This window comes from Prunus mume, linkage group LG6 (genome assembly GCF_029339155.1).
Source record: "Prunus mume cultivar Tortuosa linkage group LG6, ASM2933915v1, whole genome shotgun sequence".
Lineage (NCBI taxonomy): Eukaryota > Viridiplantae > Streptophyta > Magnoliopsida > Rosales > Rosaceae > Prunus > Prunus mume.
The window spans coordinates 12473048-12492222 of record NC_142703.1 but is presented as its reverse complement, the minus strand read 5'-3'; the positions used below and the strand labels follow the sequence as shown (position 1 = coordinate 12492222).

Genomic DNA, 19175 nt, shown 5'->3' with positions numbered 1-19175 from the left:
AGACGCGTGGCACAATGAATTAATTATGCTTTATATTTCAAATAAAACATCATGAGAGAGAGACTTGTGATGCAGAGAACTCAAGCTTTTGTTGGTATGCTTTTCCAAACGCAAGCCATCTGAACATGAAAGAAGCAACTCTTCTCAGTGCGAGTAATCCACTGACGTGTACATATAGTGAGTTGTATACAATGTGGCCAAAGAAAAAGGACATCACTTAAATTGCTACACACATCAAACAAACCAAGCATAGAAAAAAGAGAAAGAAGCTTATAACAAAGTTTGCGGTCTCTGGTTGGTAAGTTTCTTGTAGCTCAAGTAGTTAATAGTATTTGCCTCTGTATTGTACCCGAAGTCCCTAGGCTCAATTTTCCCTTCCTCATATATTACTTGTATTATATAAAAAAAGAAAAAAAGAGAGAGAGTGTGTGGTCGTAAGCGTACACCTAGCACAAGAAGATGATGATCATGTTGTTGCTGTAGGGTATGCTGCAATTATGTGACTATTGGCATTAACATTTCCAATATGTAAGTCATGTGGAGGAACACATGAAGTGGTGAGCTGGACTTGTTCTGGTAATATGTCCTTCTTTCAAAGAGTATGATTGGGCACTGAACTTTTAAATTAGTAGCATCAAATCACAAATGTCAATATATGTTTCCATTTTGTTCCACAACATGATCCTACCAAAAATCTAGATGTCACTTATAACACTTTTGAGTTGAGCCCTTGAGAAATTATACACAATATTGCTTTGATGATGTTACCAATCAAAAGGAGATCCTAGGCGTAGCTATGGAGTTCAAGTTGGAAAATTGGGCACAACAAAGCACTGTGTACGGATCACAATTCGTTCCATCCTATTTATCTATCCGTTAGCTTGACATCCATAAAATTTGATCTCTACACTCGAATAATAGAAACTATTATGACATCTCATATATTATACTTCAGTCAATTTTATTAACACTAAGTAACAATATATTCCATCTGCCAATAGTTGTCATAATAGAGATGGTTTGCATATATTTGTGGTTTTAAGAGACTTGTAATTTTCCCAGAATGACTCAGCCTTGAGAGTGCAATTCATCAAATATCTTTTACTCTTTTGCATATTAAATTGATGCCAATCCATTCAAGATCCACGATACAGCTGCGATTGCATTGCTTTCATCATGTCATGTTCACAAATTTGTCATAAAACCTGTTTCCCTCTTTTCGGCCGGGTACGCTGATTGAAGGAGTTTTTGGTCCTTCTTTAATTGAGTGCGGGGTGTGCCACCATCAAGCCACGAATTAGGCTTGAATGGAATGTGAGTAGATGATGCGTCTGAAATCTGACTTTAATCAAACGATTATTCAGCCGAGCAAAGAACCTCCTCACGGGCTAGGTTCTTTCACTACCTAGGAGTCAAGGCTTTATGTGAGCAACCAAATGATGTGGAGTGGGTGAAGATGAAGATTGAAGGTGAAATGTAATGAAGCGAAGAACACGTGCGTAAAGTAAAAGGTGCTTGAATTTAAATATAATTGAAAGATAAGTGCGGAAAGTAAAGTGCGTAAAATAAATAATTTAAAGACGAGTGCTTAATTTAAAGTGCTTAGAATAAAGAATGTAAAGACGACTGCGTAATGTAAATTGCGTAAATTAAATAATTGAAATGCGAGTGTGTAAAGTAAAAGGCGAAAAAGTAAACTAGATTACGAAGAACAGTAAAGATAACATGAACTGAAGTTATTGTAATTAAAATAGAATTGAAAAACAAGAACAATAATGTAAAGGCATAATTGAAATCTACGGAAAGAGCAAAAAAAATAAGAACTAGGCTATGGCTACATTATGCTAATCCTAGGATAGAAATTAAAGAGAATGTAAAATGACAAGTTGTGTGTTGTGTCGAGGGTCCTTTCTCTCTTCCATAAACTTGGTATTTATAGGGGTTTCGGTGCGTCTCAATTTGGTCGGTCGTCAATTGCCTTTAAATCAATCATAACTGCTGCAAAATGTCTTAAATCCCTTGTCTCATACATGTGATTTAATGTGAATAATAATATTTGATTTTATTTTCCTTCCATCTTGAGCTCTTCTACAATAACTTCGATTGACCACCAAGTTGGCATTATTCCTTCTATATTTGAATTGTAACATATGAGAAAATCCTCCTACAAATTATCTCTCTCCTTATTAAGCCTTGCCTGATTTTATGTATTCAGCCGCTTTTAAGTTATTCAATAGTATCTACACTTTCGGCTACATATAGGCTCTTGACCACTTTTGTGCTCTTGGCCATATTAATGTGTTTGGCCAGATTGATGTATTCCAACACATGTAGATATTTTGCCACATTTATGATTGAGCTTCTATATGACCTTATTGATTAGGCCCACTGAAATATAGCTTGGGCTCACTATTAGTTTAATTATCGAATCTCGAGCTTGACCCTGTCAAATTTCAACCAGACCCAAACAAAACCATTATGGAACCATCAATGTTGGCGAATCACGAAGACATTAATACAATGCTCTAAGATTTGGTGGTTTCCTTCTACAAAATGCAGTTTATGTAGTGCATGAGTGGGCCTGGAAACTAGCTATAATCCAACCACAAACATTGTGGTCTATAGATACCCTTTCTCTTTCGCAATTATTCATGTACGATTGATTAGTAGTTCTTTTTGTTTATAATCGGTTGTATAAAATTATATGTCTATGACTCTTATCTTATAATTTCTATTAATATTACAAAGTTTAAGATCTGAGACCGAATTTTAAGTCGCAGACACGTGGCACAAGGAATTAATTATGCTTTATATTTCAAATAAAACATCATGAGAGAAAGAGGCTTGTGATGCAGAGAACTCAAGCTTTTGTTGGCATGCTTTTCCAAAAGCATGCCATGTGACACATGAAAGAAGCAACTCTTCTCGTTTGTTCGAGTAATTCACTGACGTGTACATATAGTGAGTTGTATACAATGTGGCTTAAGGAAAAGGACATCACTTAAATTGCTACACACACCATAGAAACCAAGCATAGGAAAAAAAAAAAAAAAAAAAAAGCTTTTAAGAAAGTTTGTAGTTGGTCAGCAAAGGACTTGTAGCTCAAGTGGTTAATAGTATTTATCTCTATATTGTACCCGAGGTTCTAGATTCAATTTCCCCCTTCCCATATATTACTTGTATTAAAAAATAAAAAAAAAGTGTTTGTGGTCGTACGCGTATACCTAGTACAAGAAGATGATGATCATGTTGTTGCTGTAGGGTATGATGCATTTATGCGACTATTGGCATTAACATTTCCAATATGTCGGTCATGTGGAGGAACACATGAAGTGGTGAGCTGGACTTGTTCTAGTTAATATGGCCTTCTTTCAAAGAGTATGATTGAGCACTGAACTTTTAAACCCACCAAAACTTTATCATCATAAATTAGTAGCATCAAATCACAAATGTCAATATATGTTGCCATTTTGTTCTACAACATGATCCTACCAAAAATCTAGATGTCACTTTTAACACTTTTGAGTTGAGCCCTTGATAAATTACACACAATATTGCTATGATGTTGTTACCAATCAGAAGGAGATCCTAGGCCTAGCTATGGAGTTCAAGTTGGAAAATTGAGCACAACAAAGCACTGTGTACCAGGAATTGATCGCAATTCGCTCCATCCTATTTATCTATCCATTAGCTTAGTGGGCTTCTATTTCACATCCATAAAATTTGATCTCTACACCCGAATAACAAAAACCATTATGACAATTATACTCCTCTTAAAGATGTTCTAAAATACTTGAGCTAGCAAATGTTGTACTTTTCAAATTATGATACGAGAGTGTGGAGATAAAACTTCTGAGTTTGCGGGGGCAGAAATTTCAAGTTTTTTGAACATGACCCGTTTAATAAATGGATTATATAGGTATTTTGGCGAATTGACTCTCGGTAGTAAGTAAAAGTATTTTTATCAGCTAATTTCCCGGGTTCCAGGTTATGAATTTAATTTTTTAGATTTATGTATTATGTAGATTAAATTACATTCATTTACCTTTATTTAATATGATGATGATGTTCATTACTCATCGTAGTGAGTAAAAGTATTATCTAAAAAAACATGGACTTCGAGAAAGGAAAAAATTTGGTGGAGTTCAAATTTGTTTGCAATTGCCTTTTCAAATTCTTTTGGTACACGGGAGGGAGAACAGTATGGCTTATTGGGCTGTGCTCAATAGGGGAATTGCTCCAAGTAGGGAGGATTGACAGGAACCCTGTTCATGTTCCGGTCGGGTCCAAACACTGACATTGAAGAAATGACGCGGCATCATTCGGATCTACATCCATTGTCTCAATCGCTTCTTTCTCTGTAAAAGCCAAAAGGAGAGTCCGACTCCGAAACAACGGCGTATCACAGCTTTTCTCATGTCCACTGGGCACGCTTTCATTTTTGCCACTCTTATTTTAAAAAACCAAAGTCATGATAGCGAGAAAATACATAAAAGGAGGATGAGGATGACATGAACTTATCTTGCAACTCAAAAGCACCATGGGCATCCTCAGTCACAAGTCTTCCAAACACTTCAAATAAAAATGATATTGCACCTCAAAACAATAAATAATAATAATATTAATAAATTGAACTTAAAAATAAACATTCATAACGCTTGATCTACAAAGCCCTCTCCTTTATGATCTCAGCATCTTTTGCCATACAACAAACATATCCCTCACTTTTATGGATGAACCAATTAGGAATTTCATTCCCAGAACATCTAATGGCGCCGAAAGAATCCTGTACAATTGATATCATAGCTATTAAAGTCGTGAAAAAAAAGGAGCAACTTCTTCAACAGAAGTGAGTTAGACAGACAGTGTGTGCGTGAGAGAGAGAGAGAGAAAGCTCAAAAAAATCATCATAGAAATGATATGAACCATATACTTGTTTCTTTTTTTTTCTTTTTATAACTTTGACGACGCAGTTGCCATTCACATAATTCTGAGTCGTACATCAGCCATTATGTTGCTTCGTGCATTATGATCCAACCTTGGGCAATCAGAAAATATAACTTTCAACACACGAGATAATATATATTCTTTCCAACCTGGTGTGAGTGCCGTGCTTGAACTTGACACTGTCTTCAGTGACGTGCAACCATGTGCTTCAAGACATTGCAGCAATTGGGGAGCTCTGGTAAAGATTCAAGGCTCTTGCAACCGATGAGGCACAGGTAAGACAACCGTGCAGCTTGTTTGATGCTTGCAGGTAAACTCTTAATTTTGGTGCAACTCAGATTTAGCTTTTGTAATGAGGTTATGCAAAAGAGGTCATCAGGGATAACCTCAAGGTTCTTGCACTTGTGGAGATCTAATTCTCGAAGCGCAACTAGATTTCCAATTGATGGGGGTAGCTCTTTAACTGCTGTACCTGTTAAATTTAGAAAATTTAGATGTTCCATAGCCTCCGAGATTTCCGGGAAGTTTTGAAATTTGGAGCACAAACTGAGATCAAGGCTCTTTAGAGATTTCAACTTCCAAATGTTTGTTGGGAGACTCACAAGGTTTTTGCAATTACACAGTGTAATTGCAGTGATACCAACGACAAACTCTATTGATGTATTCCTCAATTCTCTTATTGATATATTAGACAATTTTAGCACTGTTGTATTCCTGGGAAGCTCCCACAACTCGCAAAGAGAATAGCAGCCATGTAGACTAAGCAAACTCGAGAGTTTCAGCTTACAAGTGTTGCTTGGAAGACTCGTAAGGTGTTCACAATATCTAATATCTAAGTGTGATATTTTTTTGTGAGACCAAACTGATGAAGGTAATTCCTCTATTGATGTCCGAGATAAATTTAAGAATTCAAGACTGCATGGCATCTCGGGAAGATTTTTGAGATTTTTGCAGCCCCCAAGGTTAAGATAAGTAAGGTTGCCAAGATGTTGAAAATACGAAGGAATTTCAACCAAACATTCACAGCCAAACAGATCTATATGCTTAATTTTTACACTCCGAGAGAGATCTGGGACTTCAGTTAGACGTTCGCATTCACGAAGACTGATCCATTTTAAGTTCAAAGGAGTCTGTAACAAATTAAACAAGAATTTATAACTTAGCTTGTAGATTATTACTTTCTAGGGCACATGTTATACAAGAACTAAAATAATCATGTATACCTGGTCTTTAGTCCAAAGTTGCGCCCCAACCTGGCTGGACGGCAGATGAAGCTCAACAAGATTTACAGGAGAAAATTTTGATGGTAAAGATTTTGAAGGATATTTGTGCCAATGAAGATAACTAAGAGAATTGGGAAGATCAAGAGAAACCATTAATGTGCACTTCTTGGAAAACTTAGAATGCCAGACATGTAGCCATCTCAGTTGACACATCTTTTCAAAGTTTGCATGATTCAAGTTTCGCTTTTCAATCTTAGAACAGTTAAAGGATATGGCTGGAACAGTTGCAGCTATCTGATAATCGAGAGCAAAGTATAAAGGTGAACTAATATACAAAATGTTTAATCAAAATTACATTTGTAACTTGTTTATTGTAAATGTGAATATAACATAAATTACGTACCTGGTTATTTGTCAATACTTGATAGACATCCTCTGCACTGAACAACCTACTGCGTTTTCCGGGTTCTTCAATACATTGTTCGCGAACAATTGCCCTACCCATTTCTTGCACCAAATCATGCATCTCTATGGACTTGCGTTTTGAAATTGAAATGAGAGACCTATCAATGAGAACTTTGATTCCGATTTCCCCACAGAAACCATGACTATCTAATAACACTTTTACATAATTTGAGTTATTGCCTTTATGAAAACATGCTATATCAAGAAATATCTCCTTCTCATTTTCTTCTAATCCATCGTAACTTACTCTCAACACTTTATTGATTTCTTCGCTTGGAAATCGTTTCAATTTGTTCATTTGATCTTTCCACTCTTGTTTTCTCTTGCAACCAAGGAATAAGGACCCCATAACTTTAAGAGCTAAGGGAATGCCCTTACTATAATCTATCACCTTTCTTGAAAACTTATTATAATCTTTTGTTGGAGACTTATTTCTCAAAGCATGGGAATGAAAAAGCTGAAGAGCTTCATCCGACCGTAATCCCTCAACCTTGTATATCTTATCATTGTCAACTTTTTGCTCAAGTACTCCTTTATCTCTAGCAGTTATAATGATTCGACTTCCGTCGCGAAACCGATCATGGTCACCAACAAGAACTTCTAGTTGGTTTGAAGCATTCACATCATCAAGAACAATGAGCGCCTTTGTACGCATGAGCCTATCTCGAATAGAAGTTGGTCCTATAGACAGAGTGCCGATGTTTATATCTTTATCCTTTAATATCTCACGAACAAGTTCATTTAGCAACTGATTTAATCCACCCGTTTGTTCTGATTTCTCCCTAACATTTGCAAGAAAACAATAAGCTTCAAATTTAGAGGAGTGCCTGTGAAATACAGCCTCAACAAGGGTGGTCTTGCCAATACCACCCATGCCCCAAATACCCATACAACAAACACCTGGTGAATCCAAGCATAATAACGACTCAATTTTCTCAATTTTGCTTTCAATTCCAACTAGGCCTCTTAAATCATTTGACGATTCATGATTCAATTTGGTCAAAACATCTTGAACAACTTTCTCAACAAAATCGGCCTCTGTCCTCCTGTCAAATATCATTATGAAAGACAAACAATAGTAAGTACGCATCAAATGATATTAACAAGTAGAAACTGATACAAGATAGAGATTTAGTATACCTTGTTTTGCTTGAATCATGAAACCCATAAATATTGGCTGCTTCCTCCAAAGCAGCCTTCCAGTTGGCCACCTCATCCCTACTGCCCTTAAAACGTTTCTTAAGTGCATAAGTTCCCTGCTGTTTTCGTACATCTGATGGATCTATGCGATAAAAAATGGGTATAACAATCTGTCCATGGCTTTTCTTGCATCCAAGTATGTGCACAAGTTCTTTCAAACACCATGTGGAAGAAGCATAGTCTGTTGAGAAAATGACTAGTGCAATTTTCGATTTCTCAATTGCTTCTACAAGGGTAGGTCTAATGTCGTCTCCTTTCTCAAGTCTGTTATCTATGTAGGTCTCAATGTTCTTCCGACGCAAAGCCGCGTGAAGATGGCTAGTAAAAGTATCACGTGTGTCCTCACCTCTGAAACTAATAAACACATCATACTTTTCTTGAAGATGGGGGATATCAGTATCAGCAGCAGCAGCAGCAGAAGAAGAAGTAGATGTTAATGATCTGAAGTAGATGTAGAACAGAGTCATGATGAGTATGATGATTATGATGAAAACTTGAAAGAAGTCAATAGAGTCCATATCTGTTTCTCTGAATGCACTAGAGCTATAATTAAAGCAAATTTGATATTTGAGATGACAACTTGAAGAAGAAAGATAATATGATATTGTAGATGATGGATGGGTTTAATTAAGTTGCACCTGAGGATCCAATTAAGCAGTTTCGAAAGAAAGAGAATATAAAGCAATTGCTCTAATTGTTACCAAAGAAAAAGAGAAAAGCAATTGTTCTAGTTGACGTGACTTGACTAAGAAAAAGAAGGAAATTCGATCCACGAAAAAGAAGGAAATTCGAGCACTCATACACTGAAGAAAGGAAAAGGCACATGGGAGTGGCAGCACAAATACACTGAAGAAAGGAAAGGGCACAAATACCCTAAACCTAGGAGTGGCAGCACAATGGACCCACTTCGATCCATTTTCCATGGCAAAGGGCAAGGGCAAGACAATGACTGTTACTATTTGCTAAAATATGAATATGGTTTGAATATATTAAGTTGAATTATATTCTTCTCCATAAGGAGGTATATACAGGAGGTTACATGAGTGCTTTACAAGCAAATAGATACAGTAATCAATTATGATAATATCTCCTAATTATACAAAGATTTGTCAACTAAATAAAATGGGAAAGTAAATCCATTAATTAATCAAGTAAATAAATTTCCTTGATTAATTAGGAGACTCACGTCAACACTCCTCCTCAAGTTGGTGCATATATGTCACCAATATCCAACTTGGTAAGTGAGTCATGAAATACTCTGCCACAAACAGTTTTTGTTAAGATATTTGCCAATTAATTTTCTGATTTTACGAATGGTAGGCGGATGATCTTCTTCTCAATCTTCTCTTTGATAAAATGTGTCTATCCACTTCAATATGTTTGATTCGATCATGTTGAACTGGATTATGGGCAATGTCAATGGCTGACTTGTTATCACAATGTAACTCCATTGGTTTTCCTGGCTTAAAACCCAATTGTCAATAGTCTTCTGATCCACAGTAGTTCACAAACTCCGTGAGCCATTCCTCGATACTCTGCGTTTGCACTAGACCGAGAAACCACATTTTGTTTTTTACTTCTCCAAGTGACTAGATTACCTCCCACGAAGGTAAAGTAACCCTCCAGTTGGCCACCTCATCCTTACTGCTCTTAAGTGGACGATCTTCAAGTGCATAAGTTCCCTGTTGTTTTCGTACATGTGATGGATCTCTGCGATAAAAAATGGGTATAACAATTTGTTTATTTCTTTTCTTGCATCCTAGTATATGCACAAGTTCTTTCAAACACCATGTGGAAGAAGCACAGTCTTTTGAGAAAATGACTAGTGCAAGTTTCGATTTCTCGGTTGCTTCTAGAAGGGTAGGTCCAATGTCATCTCCTTTCTCAAGTCTGTTATCTATGTAAGTGTCAATGTTCTTCCCAAGTAAAGCCTTGTGAAGATGGCTGGTAAAAGCATCGTGTGTGTTCGGACCTCTGAAACTAAGAAACACATCGTACTTTTCTTGAAGAGGGGGGATATCAGTATCAACAGCAGCAACAGAAGAAGTGGAGTCCATATCTGTTTCTCTGAATGCACCAGGAGCTAAAATTAAAGCAATCTGATACTTGAGATGAAAACTTGAAGAAGAAAGATAATCTGATATTGTAGGTGATGGACCTGAGTGTTTAATTAAGCAGTTTAGAAAGAAGGAGAGTAGAAAGCAGTTGCTTTACAAAACAATTGCTACAAAACGATCCAGGAAAAAGACAAGTGAAATAATTAGGCAAGCACTGTACATGAACAAAAATTCTAGCGTTCATTCACTGAAGAAAGGAAAGGGCAAATGGGACCCACCTTACACGCTTACCTACAAACTTTTGCTTTTGAAGGTAAAAAAGCACAAACGATGGAGGAAAATCTATAGAGATTAAAAGATAAAAAAGTAAAGTGAAGGAGGCTTGATAAAAAAGTAAAGTGAAGTAGAGTTTCCTACTGGATGGAGGATTCTATTCCTCCCGCGTGAAGTGTGCCCCATGAAAGCAAAAAAGAAAAAGAAATCCATATTGAATATCCGCATTATAATCAAATGTCGAAAGGGAATCAACAAATTTATTTGCATTAATAGAAAAAAAAAAAAAAACAAATTCCTTTCTAATTTTTTTGGTACTTGGGAGAACTGAAGGCTTATTGGGTTTTACTCAGAAGTCGGGCCAACCCAATAGTGGAATTATTCCAAGTTGGATTAATGGGAACCTTGTTTATGGGTCGGGTCGGGTCCAAACACTGTTAGTGAAAATCCTAATCCACTTTGGAGAAGCATGTGGCATACTTCTCTCTCTGTAAACGAATGGGACGATAATTAACTTAATCGAGCTCCAATGCAAGATGTTGATTTGTGTGGAATTTAGGAGAGTGGAGGGAGCTCATGTCGAGTTTGTGGAGCACAAGGAAATCGGATTGTTCCATGGTTGCGCCAATGCCACGGATAACTTGCAAGTAAACTATATTAGATATTATTAATTTCATTTCTGCCTCTCTTTTTTTCCCCTCTATCTAATCTAATTACTAAGCATCTCCAGCAGACTCCCTATCCTTTTATCCTTAGCTACTTTGGAAGGTTGGTAGGGTTGAATTTCTATTTTTCTTTTTAATATATTTGATTTGCAAGAGAAAGAGGAAGAAAAAAAAAAGAGAAAAAAAAATAAAATATTTCAAATTAGCAAAAATAGAGAACATTGTTTTACATACAAACCTTCGCTTTTGAGTTGGAATTTGTCGGGGAGGTTTCCGTACACAATGACCAACAACACTAATTCTCTATGGGAAGAAGCTTCGAAGAAAACCAAATCCTAATGCAAGGAAATTTTCTAGTGGCAGACTTCTAGTCTTCCACCGTCAAATGTGCTCCATACAAAAAGAAAAGAAATACTCTATTTCAGTGGAGCTCCGCGGGAGAAGAAAACAAAAGTCCAAATTGAATTTCAACAGCAAAATAAAAGTACCAAAAAATAAAATTAAAAAAAAGAAAAAGAGAACTAAAGGCATTTTATAATGCACTTTGATTGGTCTGTCGGATTCCTAGTATGTAAATTATCGTAAACATATTGTTATTATAATGTGGGTATATCTAAATAGAGGAAAAGTTAAACAGATCATAGCAGAGAAAATCCAAATAAAAGATTCGGATCTGAATATATAACGATAATAAATAAATAAAAGTAGAGAGGAAATATGTAGGTTGCAGCATGATTTACAAACTTTTGCTTTTGTATTCTCTTCTTTTTTTTCCACTATTTTTAAGTAAAAGCCGAAATTTAGGAACTTAGGATAATAAAATAAAAATGTATCCTAGTTTTTATTTAAAAAATGAGATGTGAGCAATGACCATCTTCTTTTGACCCCACAGGCAACACAATTGTACTAGTTCAGACTTGACTATATGCACACAAAGTTGCAAAACAATCCAGCAAAATCATCAAAGCTTGAAAAAAGGTAGAGAAGAACTTAATAGCCCAAGCACGTTCGGCCAAGAAACTGTCATGCATCATGCATCATGCACGCATTCAAAACAAAAGAAAATGGGATATATAAATTACAATATCCTAGACGTGGCCGACAAGCCATTGAGGTGGACCTGCCAAGTGCCCCATGGAAGAACAACTCTCTCTCAACCAAGTCCGTCGACTCAGAAAATTGAGCTTAACAAAGCAGCTGTACTTAGGGAAAAAAATAATTCATATGAACCCCAAAGTCACAATTGTAATGTAAAAAATAAACAAACGAAATGTAATTCACATAACAACTTTATAAAATACATCAAAACATTATTTGTCTTGCATTTTTCGATGTCAAAGTATCAATTAACTTTACATAATCCACTTTTTAAACCATATCTTTTTCAATAGAAAATATAAGCAACAGTCTTGTGGATTTTACCTTCTTGTTCTTCCTCGGTTGATATTTAATAAACTGTTCTTTATTTATTTATTTATTTATTTTTTTTGTCAAGTAGAGCATGATTTCCTATATGCTGCTTCTTCTTTGTTTTTTTGGGGTCGCGCTAAGGTGTATGCTGCTAGGTTAACCTATGTAACTAGGTTAATTTATTAAACTGATTTTTAAAAATAATCATTGGTCCTTTATTGAGTTTCCTTTGTAATGAGTTAAACAAACAGAGTGTGTGCATGAGAGAAAGTGCGCTAAAAAATTAGAGATAGTACCCTCCAGATCAAGAAAGAATCTGCCGAGATATTAATCGCCTTATCAACAAATATTAAGAAAGAAATTTAGAAAACTTTGCACCTGAGGATCAATTCAAGGATGAGATGAGATCTAGAAAAGAGTGGTAGAGCTCATGGCTATATTATATTTTAGCAATTGTACTAAAAGCAGAATGGAAAAACAATGGAAATTACGAAAAGGAAAAAAAGAAAAAGTAGAAGTAGAGGGGAATTGTCCAAGCATTCGAACTTTCAAGCCATCCAACTCTTTCTTGATCTCGACTAAGAAAAGCACTGACAAAACCCAGGGAACAATCAGAGATGGAAAAAGAGAAGTGAACGGTGGGCAAAAATTAAAGCATTCACACATCGAAAGAAAGAAAAGGGCCGGCATATGGGATAATGGGAGTGGCAGCACAAACTTTTGCTTCTGAATTATATGAATTTTATTTTTTTATTCTTTGTTTGAAAGGTCGATGCATTGTATATTGGGTTTTTGTAAGGTCTATTGAAATTTTCTTTTGGGGTTAGCTAAATACACTGGCCTATTGGTGTAGCTTGGGTGTTTGTTCATTACCATTTTCTGTTGGTTATTGGTTTCTCTTTGGTGGTTGTCGGCTTGCTTTGGTGGCGCAGCTTGTGGCTATTGGATTATGCGGCACATACCTGTTATTGGTGTTAGGGTTTCCTAATATTGTGTTGTGTTTTGTGGGCTTTTGCCTTTTGTAGGCTTTTTGCCATTGTGTGGGCTCTTAATGCCGTTATGTATGCTTTATGCGTATTTTGTTAGTTTTATATGTAGTGAGTTCTATGTTTGTTTGTATTGCATTTTATGTGAACTTAATTATTTGAGTTCATTTTGATGTAATCTAACTTTGACCTTTTATTTAATAAAACTCGATTCCGAACAAAATAAAAAATACACTGGCCTATTCTCTAAGACAACTAAGGTTGGTCCAGGTTGTGGACAAAGTGCTTATTTTAGTTTTAGTAATTTATTTCTATGTTAATTGAGGAAAGAAGATTCGACTTACAACCTTTATTTATTTATTTTATTTTAATTTGCAATTATCTAAGTCCAACAATCGGAATGAGATGTCTCAAGCTCCATCATGCGCTGTCTAAATTTTTGAGATATGGGTGGTCGAAAAACTGCTCAAACCAAATTTACATAATTTACATTGCTTACCAGTTTGGAGAGTGCCCAAACTAAACTAAACTATTAGACCAAAACAAAAAAAATCAGCACATCAACTTTTAAACCCACCAAACGTTATCATCATAAATTAGTAGCATCAAAATCAAACATGTTAATAATATATGTTGCCATGTTGGTCCACCATGATCCTACCAAAAATCTAGATGCCACTTATAAAACTTTAAGTTGAGCCCTTGAGAAATTGACACATAATCTACCAAGCATATGACACATAATCTCCTTGAGAAATTAAAGCCGAAACAGCATTGCTTGACTCCTTAAGACTTATAATATAATACACAATTGCTTTGATGCTACCAATCAAGGAGATCCTCCTAGCTATGGAGTTTAAGTTTGGAAATTGGGCCACTATAAGACTCTGTACCAGTAAATGGATCACACCCATTATTTGTCAATTAACTTAGTGGGCTTTTTAATTTACACCCATACAATTTGATCTCTACACTGAAATAACAAAGCCTATTATGAAAATTATACTCCTCTCAAGACGTAAAATACTTTAACTTAGCAAATGTTGTGCTTTTCAAATTATGGTATTCGTGTAGAGATAAAATCATGGGAACAGAAACTCTTAAGTTTTCTTTGCTTTAAGGAGTCCTAGAGTCATCAGATTCCTAGTCGTACGAGTAGCCATACGGTGTAGAGCTGCCATGCAAATGCTAGTGACAAGCATATAGTTAGCTATTCCAGTCAATAACCTTTTCATCTATCGAGCTTTGTCCCTAGCTATTCTTGTTTGTTTTCCCTGCTAGGCCTTGGGCTCTCTCTTTAAGAAAATCCAATGTTCATTCTTTGTTCAGATTTTACAACCTTATGTAGGCCCAGGCGGAGAATGAAGTGGATAATGTGGAGATTGCCCAATCAGATTATTTCACATACCAAATTGTTGGGCGGATTAAGAAACCGCAATTAGATTTTTGAGACATAGATGTTGTGCATTCTGCTTGACTAAGTGGAAACATTTCACTACAAATATCAATCACTTTCTTTAAACATTGCAAAACCAAAACAAAACTACATATGCTAGCTAGGGCAGCAAGCAAGAGTTTACAATTTTGGACGTAACAAATATATCATATTTTGGGTTAATCGTTTTATTAGTCCATGAACTTTGACCCGATTTGCATTTGAGTACATTAATTTCCAAAATGGTTTCCATGGTCCTTTAATTTTAGTTTTGTTTGGACAAATGGTCTTGCCGTCAATTCTGTTAACTTTTTCTGTTAAATGTAGGGGCAAAATGGTATTTTTATATTAAAACAAAAAAAATGAATATAAAATCATATCTTTAAAATAACAATAAAATAAAAAACCAACAAAAAAGAAATTAAGTTTAGGAGGAGTTGAAATCGGGATAGAGGGGGAGAGAGTTTAATTTTAATTTTTTAGTTTTTTTTTAATTTTTATTCATATTTTAATCAATTTTGATACAAAATTGTTGGAATTAAATGTTCTGGAAATTCTAAGATCAGACGTGTCTTTCTTCTCGCCTACCTAAACTACGAAGAAAAAATGTTTGTGAACCTGTCTCGTAATTGCTTGTCTTCTATATTTTCATTCGCGTAATTATGTCATATGAACAAAGAGACAAATGCGTAAATATTATGACACCATTTCATAAAAGTCAGAAAAAGTTTACTGAAGATTTTCTTCTCCTTAGAGCATCCACAGTGAGGGGTGTATGTTAAATATACACCCCAAGTCACCGGAATCGTTTCTAATAGGGAGATGTAAAAGGATGTAAAATAAAACGTATATTTACATATATTTTTACTTCTCTTACAAGCGGGACCTACTCGAGAAAAGAAAATAAAAATGAAGAAAAGTCAACATAAAAGGCTGAGACCTACGGCTACACCCCCAAATTTACATCCCACCACTAGAGCAAAAAACATATTTACATCCCTCGGATGTGTAAAAGGGATGTAAAAGTGATTTTACAACCTTAAATTTACACCTCCCAACTGTGGATACTCTTATAACCAGGACGCGCTTTTGTCTGCGAAGGTTGAAAACTCGAACGTCGTTGATGAAGCATGCCTCAAGGTGACCAGGTTTGCGACATCATCATAGTGACGTCATGATTGTGACGCACAATAGGGAACAAGACTAGCATTGGTGCAATGGACGTGGACCACGGGTATCTCACATTTCTTTTTGCAATATTTCTTCTGTTTTTGCAAATTTAAAGGTATTTCATATGCCTTTTTTTCTTTTTCACTTTACTTTTGATTGAAATATTGGTGCGATTCGAGGATCTCAATAATGTAATATAATATTGGATAAAGCCAATTATAAGATAATATTCAACATCTTGAATTTCATGATTTTTACAATATTATAAGACGAAAATTGAATAAGATATCTTTATAATTAGCCTTTTAAAATAATATTTATAAAACTAATTAAATCATTTATTTACTTCATAAGTTACATCATTTATAAATAGTGACTTATTTGTAAGAATATTTTATACATATGCTTACAAATAAGTCATTATTTTTATTTGATTGCATAGACTTCTTGTGAGTCGCAGAAGAAGTAAAATAGAGAAAATAATAATGATAAAAGAAATAGATAGGAAAAGTAAAAGCTTATTGGGATTCCAATTAGGCGACCATAAAGAAGCTTCTGTTAAGTATTAATTCTTAACTAATTGTCCTAAAGGTGATTAGACGCTAAGACACGTACCTCTCTTGACATTGTCCTCCACATGAATGAACCAAAGTATGAACTATTACATAACCCTTGTCAAATTTAGTGCGAAAAAATCACCATCTGGTGCCCTGCTTTTTCCAACAAATTCAACAAGTGGGCATCAGTGGAGATCGATCTTTTTTCCAATATATCTCTCTACTTTAAAATATCTTTGCAATAAACTATGAGAAATTATATACACGTACTAAATATGAATGGTAAAAACAACTCAGATGGTGTGTTTGATGGGGTACACTACTACATTTTACACTTTTCACGACAAAGAGAATTTCGTCGCGCAAAATACATTGTAGTCGCACAAATTTTGGCTTGACAGAAACTTTGTCGCCATGATTCCGTCGCCCAAAGATCGCCCGAAAGACTTTGCGCGAAGTTTTTCATTAAATCGCGCAAAGAGACTTTGGCGACGAAAAATATTTGTCGCGCAAAGTTTTTTGCGAAAAAATTTTAAAAAATATTTTGGTTTTTGACTTTTGGTTTTATATTAATTATTTCGAATTTTTGAGTGACGAAATATTAATTTAATTATATTAATTATTTGCGCGACGAAATATTTTGGTTTTTGACATTTTGTTTTATTATTTCTTTAATATTAATTTAATTATATTAATGATTTCGAATTTTTACTTTTTAAATTTAATTTAATTGTATGATTTTTTTCGTTACTTTAATTTAAATTGATATTTATTTAATTATATTGATTTATTCAAATTTTTACTTTTTAAATTTAATTTAATTACTTTAATTTAAATTGACATATTCAAAATAAAATTACATATGAAAAATAGTGATCAAATTATCCAATAAATATATATATAATATTCAAAATGTACACATAAATTAACAAAGTACAATAAATAAATAAAAGGGATAATCTCCCCTAAAATTGTTATACAACAAATCCAACCCAAACTCCAATCCCTCCCCTTTACTCAACCCCAAACCCCACACAAACTCAAAACTAACTCCAAAAACACATATTAATGAAAAAAAAATTTAAAATTTGGAGAGAATCTACCTTTTGGCAAGATTGAGAGTGAGTGAGAATGAGAGAGAGAAGTGAGTGTGAGAGAATTAGAGAAGATAGTGATAGAGAGATGAGAGAGTGAGTGAGAGTGAGAGATAGTGAAAAGAGAGATGAGAGAGTGAGTGAGAGTGAGAGATAGTGAAGAGAGAGATGATGAGAGATTAAGTAAGAGGAGTGAGTGTGAGAGAAATGGTGGGATTTGGGGAGAGGGAAAGAGAGAGGAGAGGTAAGAGTAGAGAAAACATTGAGAAAATGGTGGAGTTATTTTCATTTTAAAAACGGTATCACTTTGCGCGACGAACGATGTTGTTGGTCGAGCAAAGTTTTGCGCGACGAAAAAAATTGGAGTATTAGTTGCGCAAAGTTTTGCACAACGAATATTAGTATATTGGTCGCGCAAAGTCAAAAAAAAAAATCCGCGTCCCATTTTGCGACAAAAATACATATTGGTCGCACAAAGTCTAAAAAATTATATAAAAAATCTCGCGTCCTATTTTTGGTACCGCCAAATTTTGCGCGACGAAAAATATATATTGGTCGCGCAAAGTTTTGGGTGACACAAAATATTGGTCATAAAGTCTAAAATTTTTAAAAAAATCTCGCGTCCCATTTTTGGTACCGCCCAAATTTTTAGAGTTTTGCGCGACGAATTGTTGGTCGCGCAAACTTTTGAGAGACGAAAAATTGGTTTGTAGCACGATATTTATAAAAATAATTGTTATGAATAATAAAAAATAAATTTATTTTTTTACGATTTAAAATATAAATAAGGTTAAAGCTACTTAATAAATGTATATACCAATTTCTTAAGTGTTATACGTACAAAATAAATAAATTTAAAGCTACTTAATAAGTAAATAAATATATATATACACACATCATTCAACGATCCAACCGTCAGACTTGTTTGTATATACTTCAAGATCGTATACCCCAAAAATCGCAAGAAACAAACATTCGGAGACCCAGTAACGGGACAAAAAATTTAACGGTTCTAAATGAAAAATCACGATTTAACGGTTATTTTAACTCCGATTTTAATGATTTTTTACAGCTACACTCCTTGACCTTATATGAATACAATGAACTAATTCGATCGTCAATTTAAAATATTTACACTAGTGGATACCACAAAATCTTATGTTATATTTAACAAAAGTATAAATAAACTGTTAATTGTTAGTGAATATATTATTTTGATGGCATACGCATTCTACGAAACTATTTTGAACGATCCAACCGTCAAACCTGTTTGTTTATACTTTCAGATCATATACGCCAAAAATCGGAAAAAATAAACATTCAGAGATCAAGTAACGGGACAAAACTTTTCGACAGTTATAAATGAAAAATCATAATTTAACGGTTATTTTAACTCCGATTTTGATGATTTTTTACCGCTACACTCTTGTACCCTATATGAATACAATGACTGAATTTGATCTTCAATTTAGAATATTTACACTAGTGGATACCACAAAATCTTATGTTATATTTAACAAAAGTATAAATAAACTATTAATTGTTAGTGAATATATTGTTTTGATGGCATACGCATTCTACGAAACTAGTTTGAATGATCCAACCGTCAAACTTGTTTGTTTATACTTCGAGATCATATATGCCAAAAATCGGAAAAAATAAACATTCAGAGATCAAGTAATGGGACATAACT

The 19175-nt window shown here is 34.6% G+C and overlaps 2 protein-coding genes and 1 pseudogene across 3 annotated transcripts; all 3 read right to left on the bottom strand.

Moving 5' to 3' along the window:
* Nucleotides 1-4663: 4663 nt before the first annotated feature.
* LOC148916106 (disease resistance protein RPS4B-like) lies at nucleotides 4664-6499 on the bottom strand (annotated as a pseudogene). The gene is made up of 3 exons (XR_016128123.1): nucleotides 6171-6499; nucleotides 4927-6077; nucleotides 4664-4786 (listed from the first exon to the last, which is right to left on the bottom strand). The product of XR_016128123.1 is annotated as a disease resistance protein RPS4B-like (transcript).
* Nucleotides 6499-8607, bottom strand: LOC107881479 (TMV resistance protein N-like). Its single transcript, XM_089054047.1, is given in 3 exon segments — nucleotides 6499-6668; nucleotides 6670-7681; nucleotides 7776-8607. Coding segments are annotated over 3 exon segments (1674 nt in total). The 5' UTR covers nucleotides 8354-8607; the 3' UTR covers nucleotides 6499-6584.
* Nucleotides 8608-9424: 817 nt separating this feature from the next.
* Nucleotides 9425-9892, bottom strand: LOC107881336 (toll/interleukin-1 receptor-like protein). Its single transcript, XM_016794932.2, has one exon. It carries the CDS (start codon nucleotides 9890-9892, stop codon nucleotides 9425-9427), a length of 468 nt encoding a protein of 155 aa, XP_016650418.2.
* Between the last annotated feature and the right edge of the window lie 9283 nt (nucleotides 9893-19175).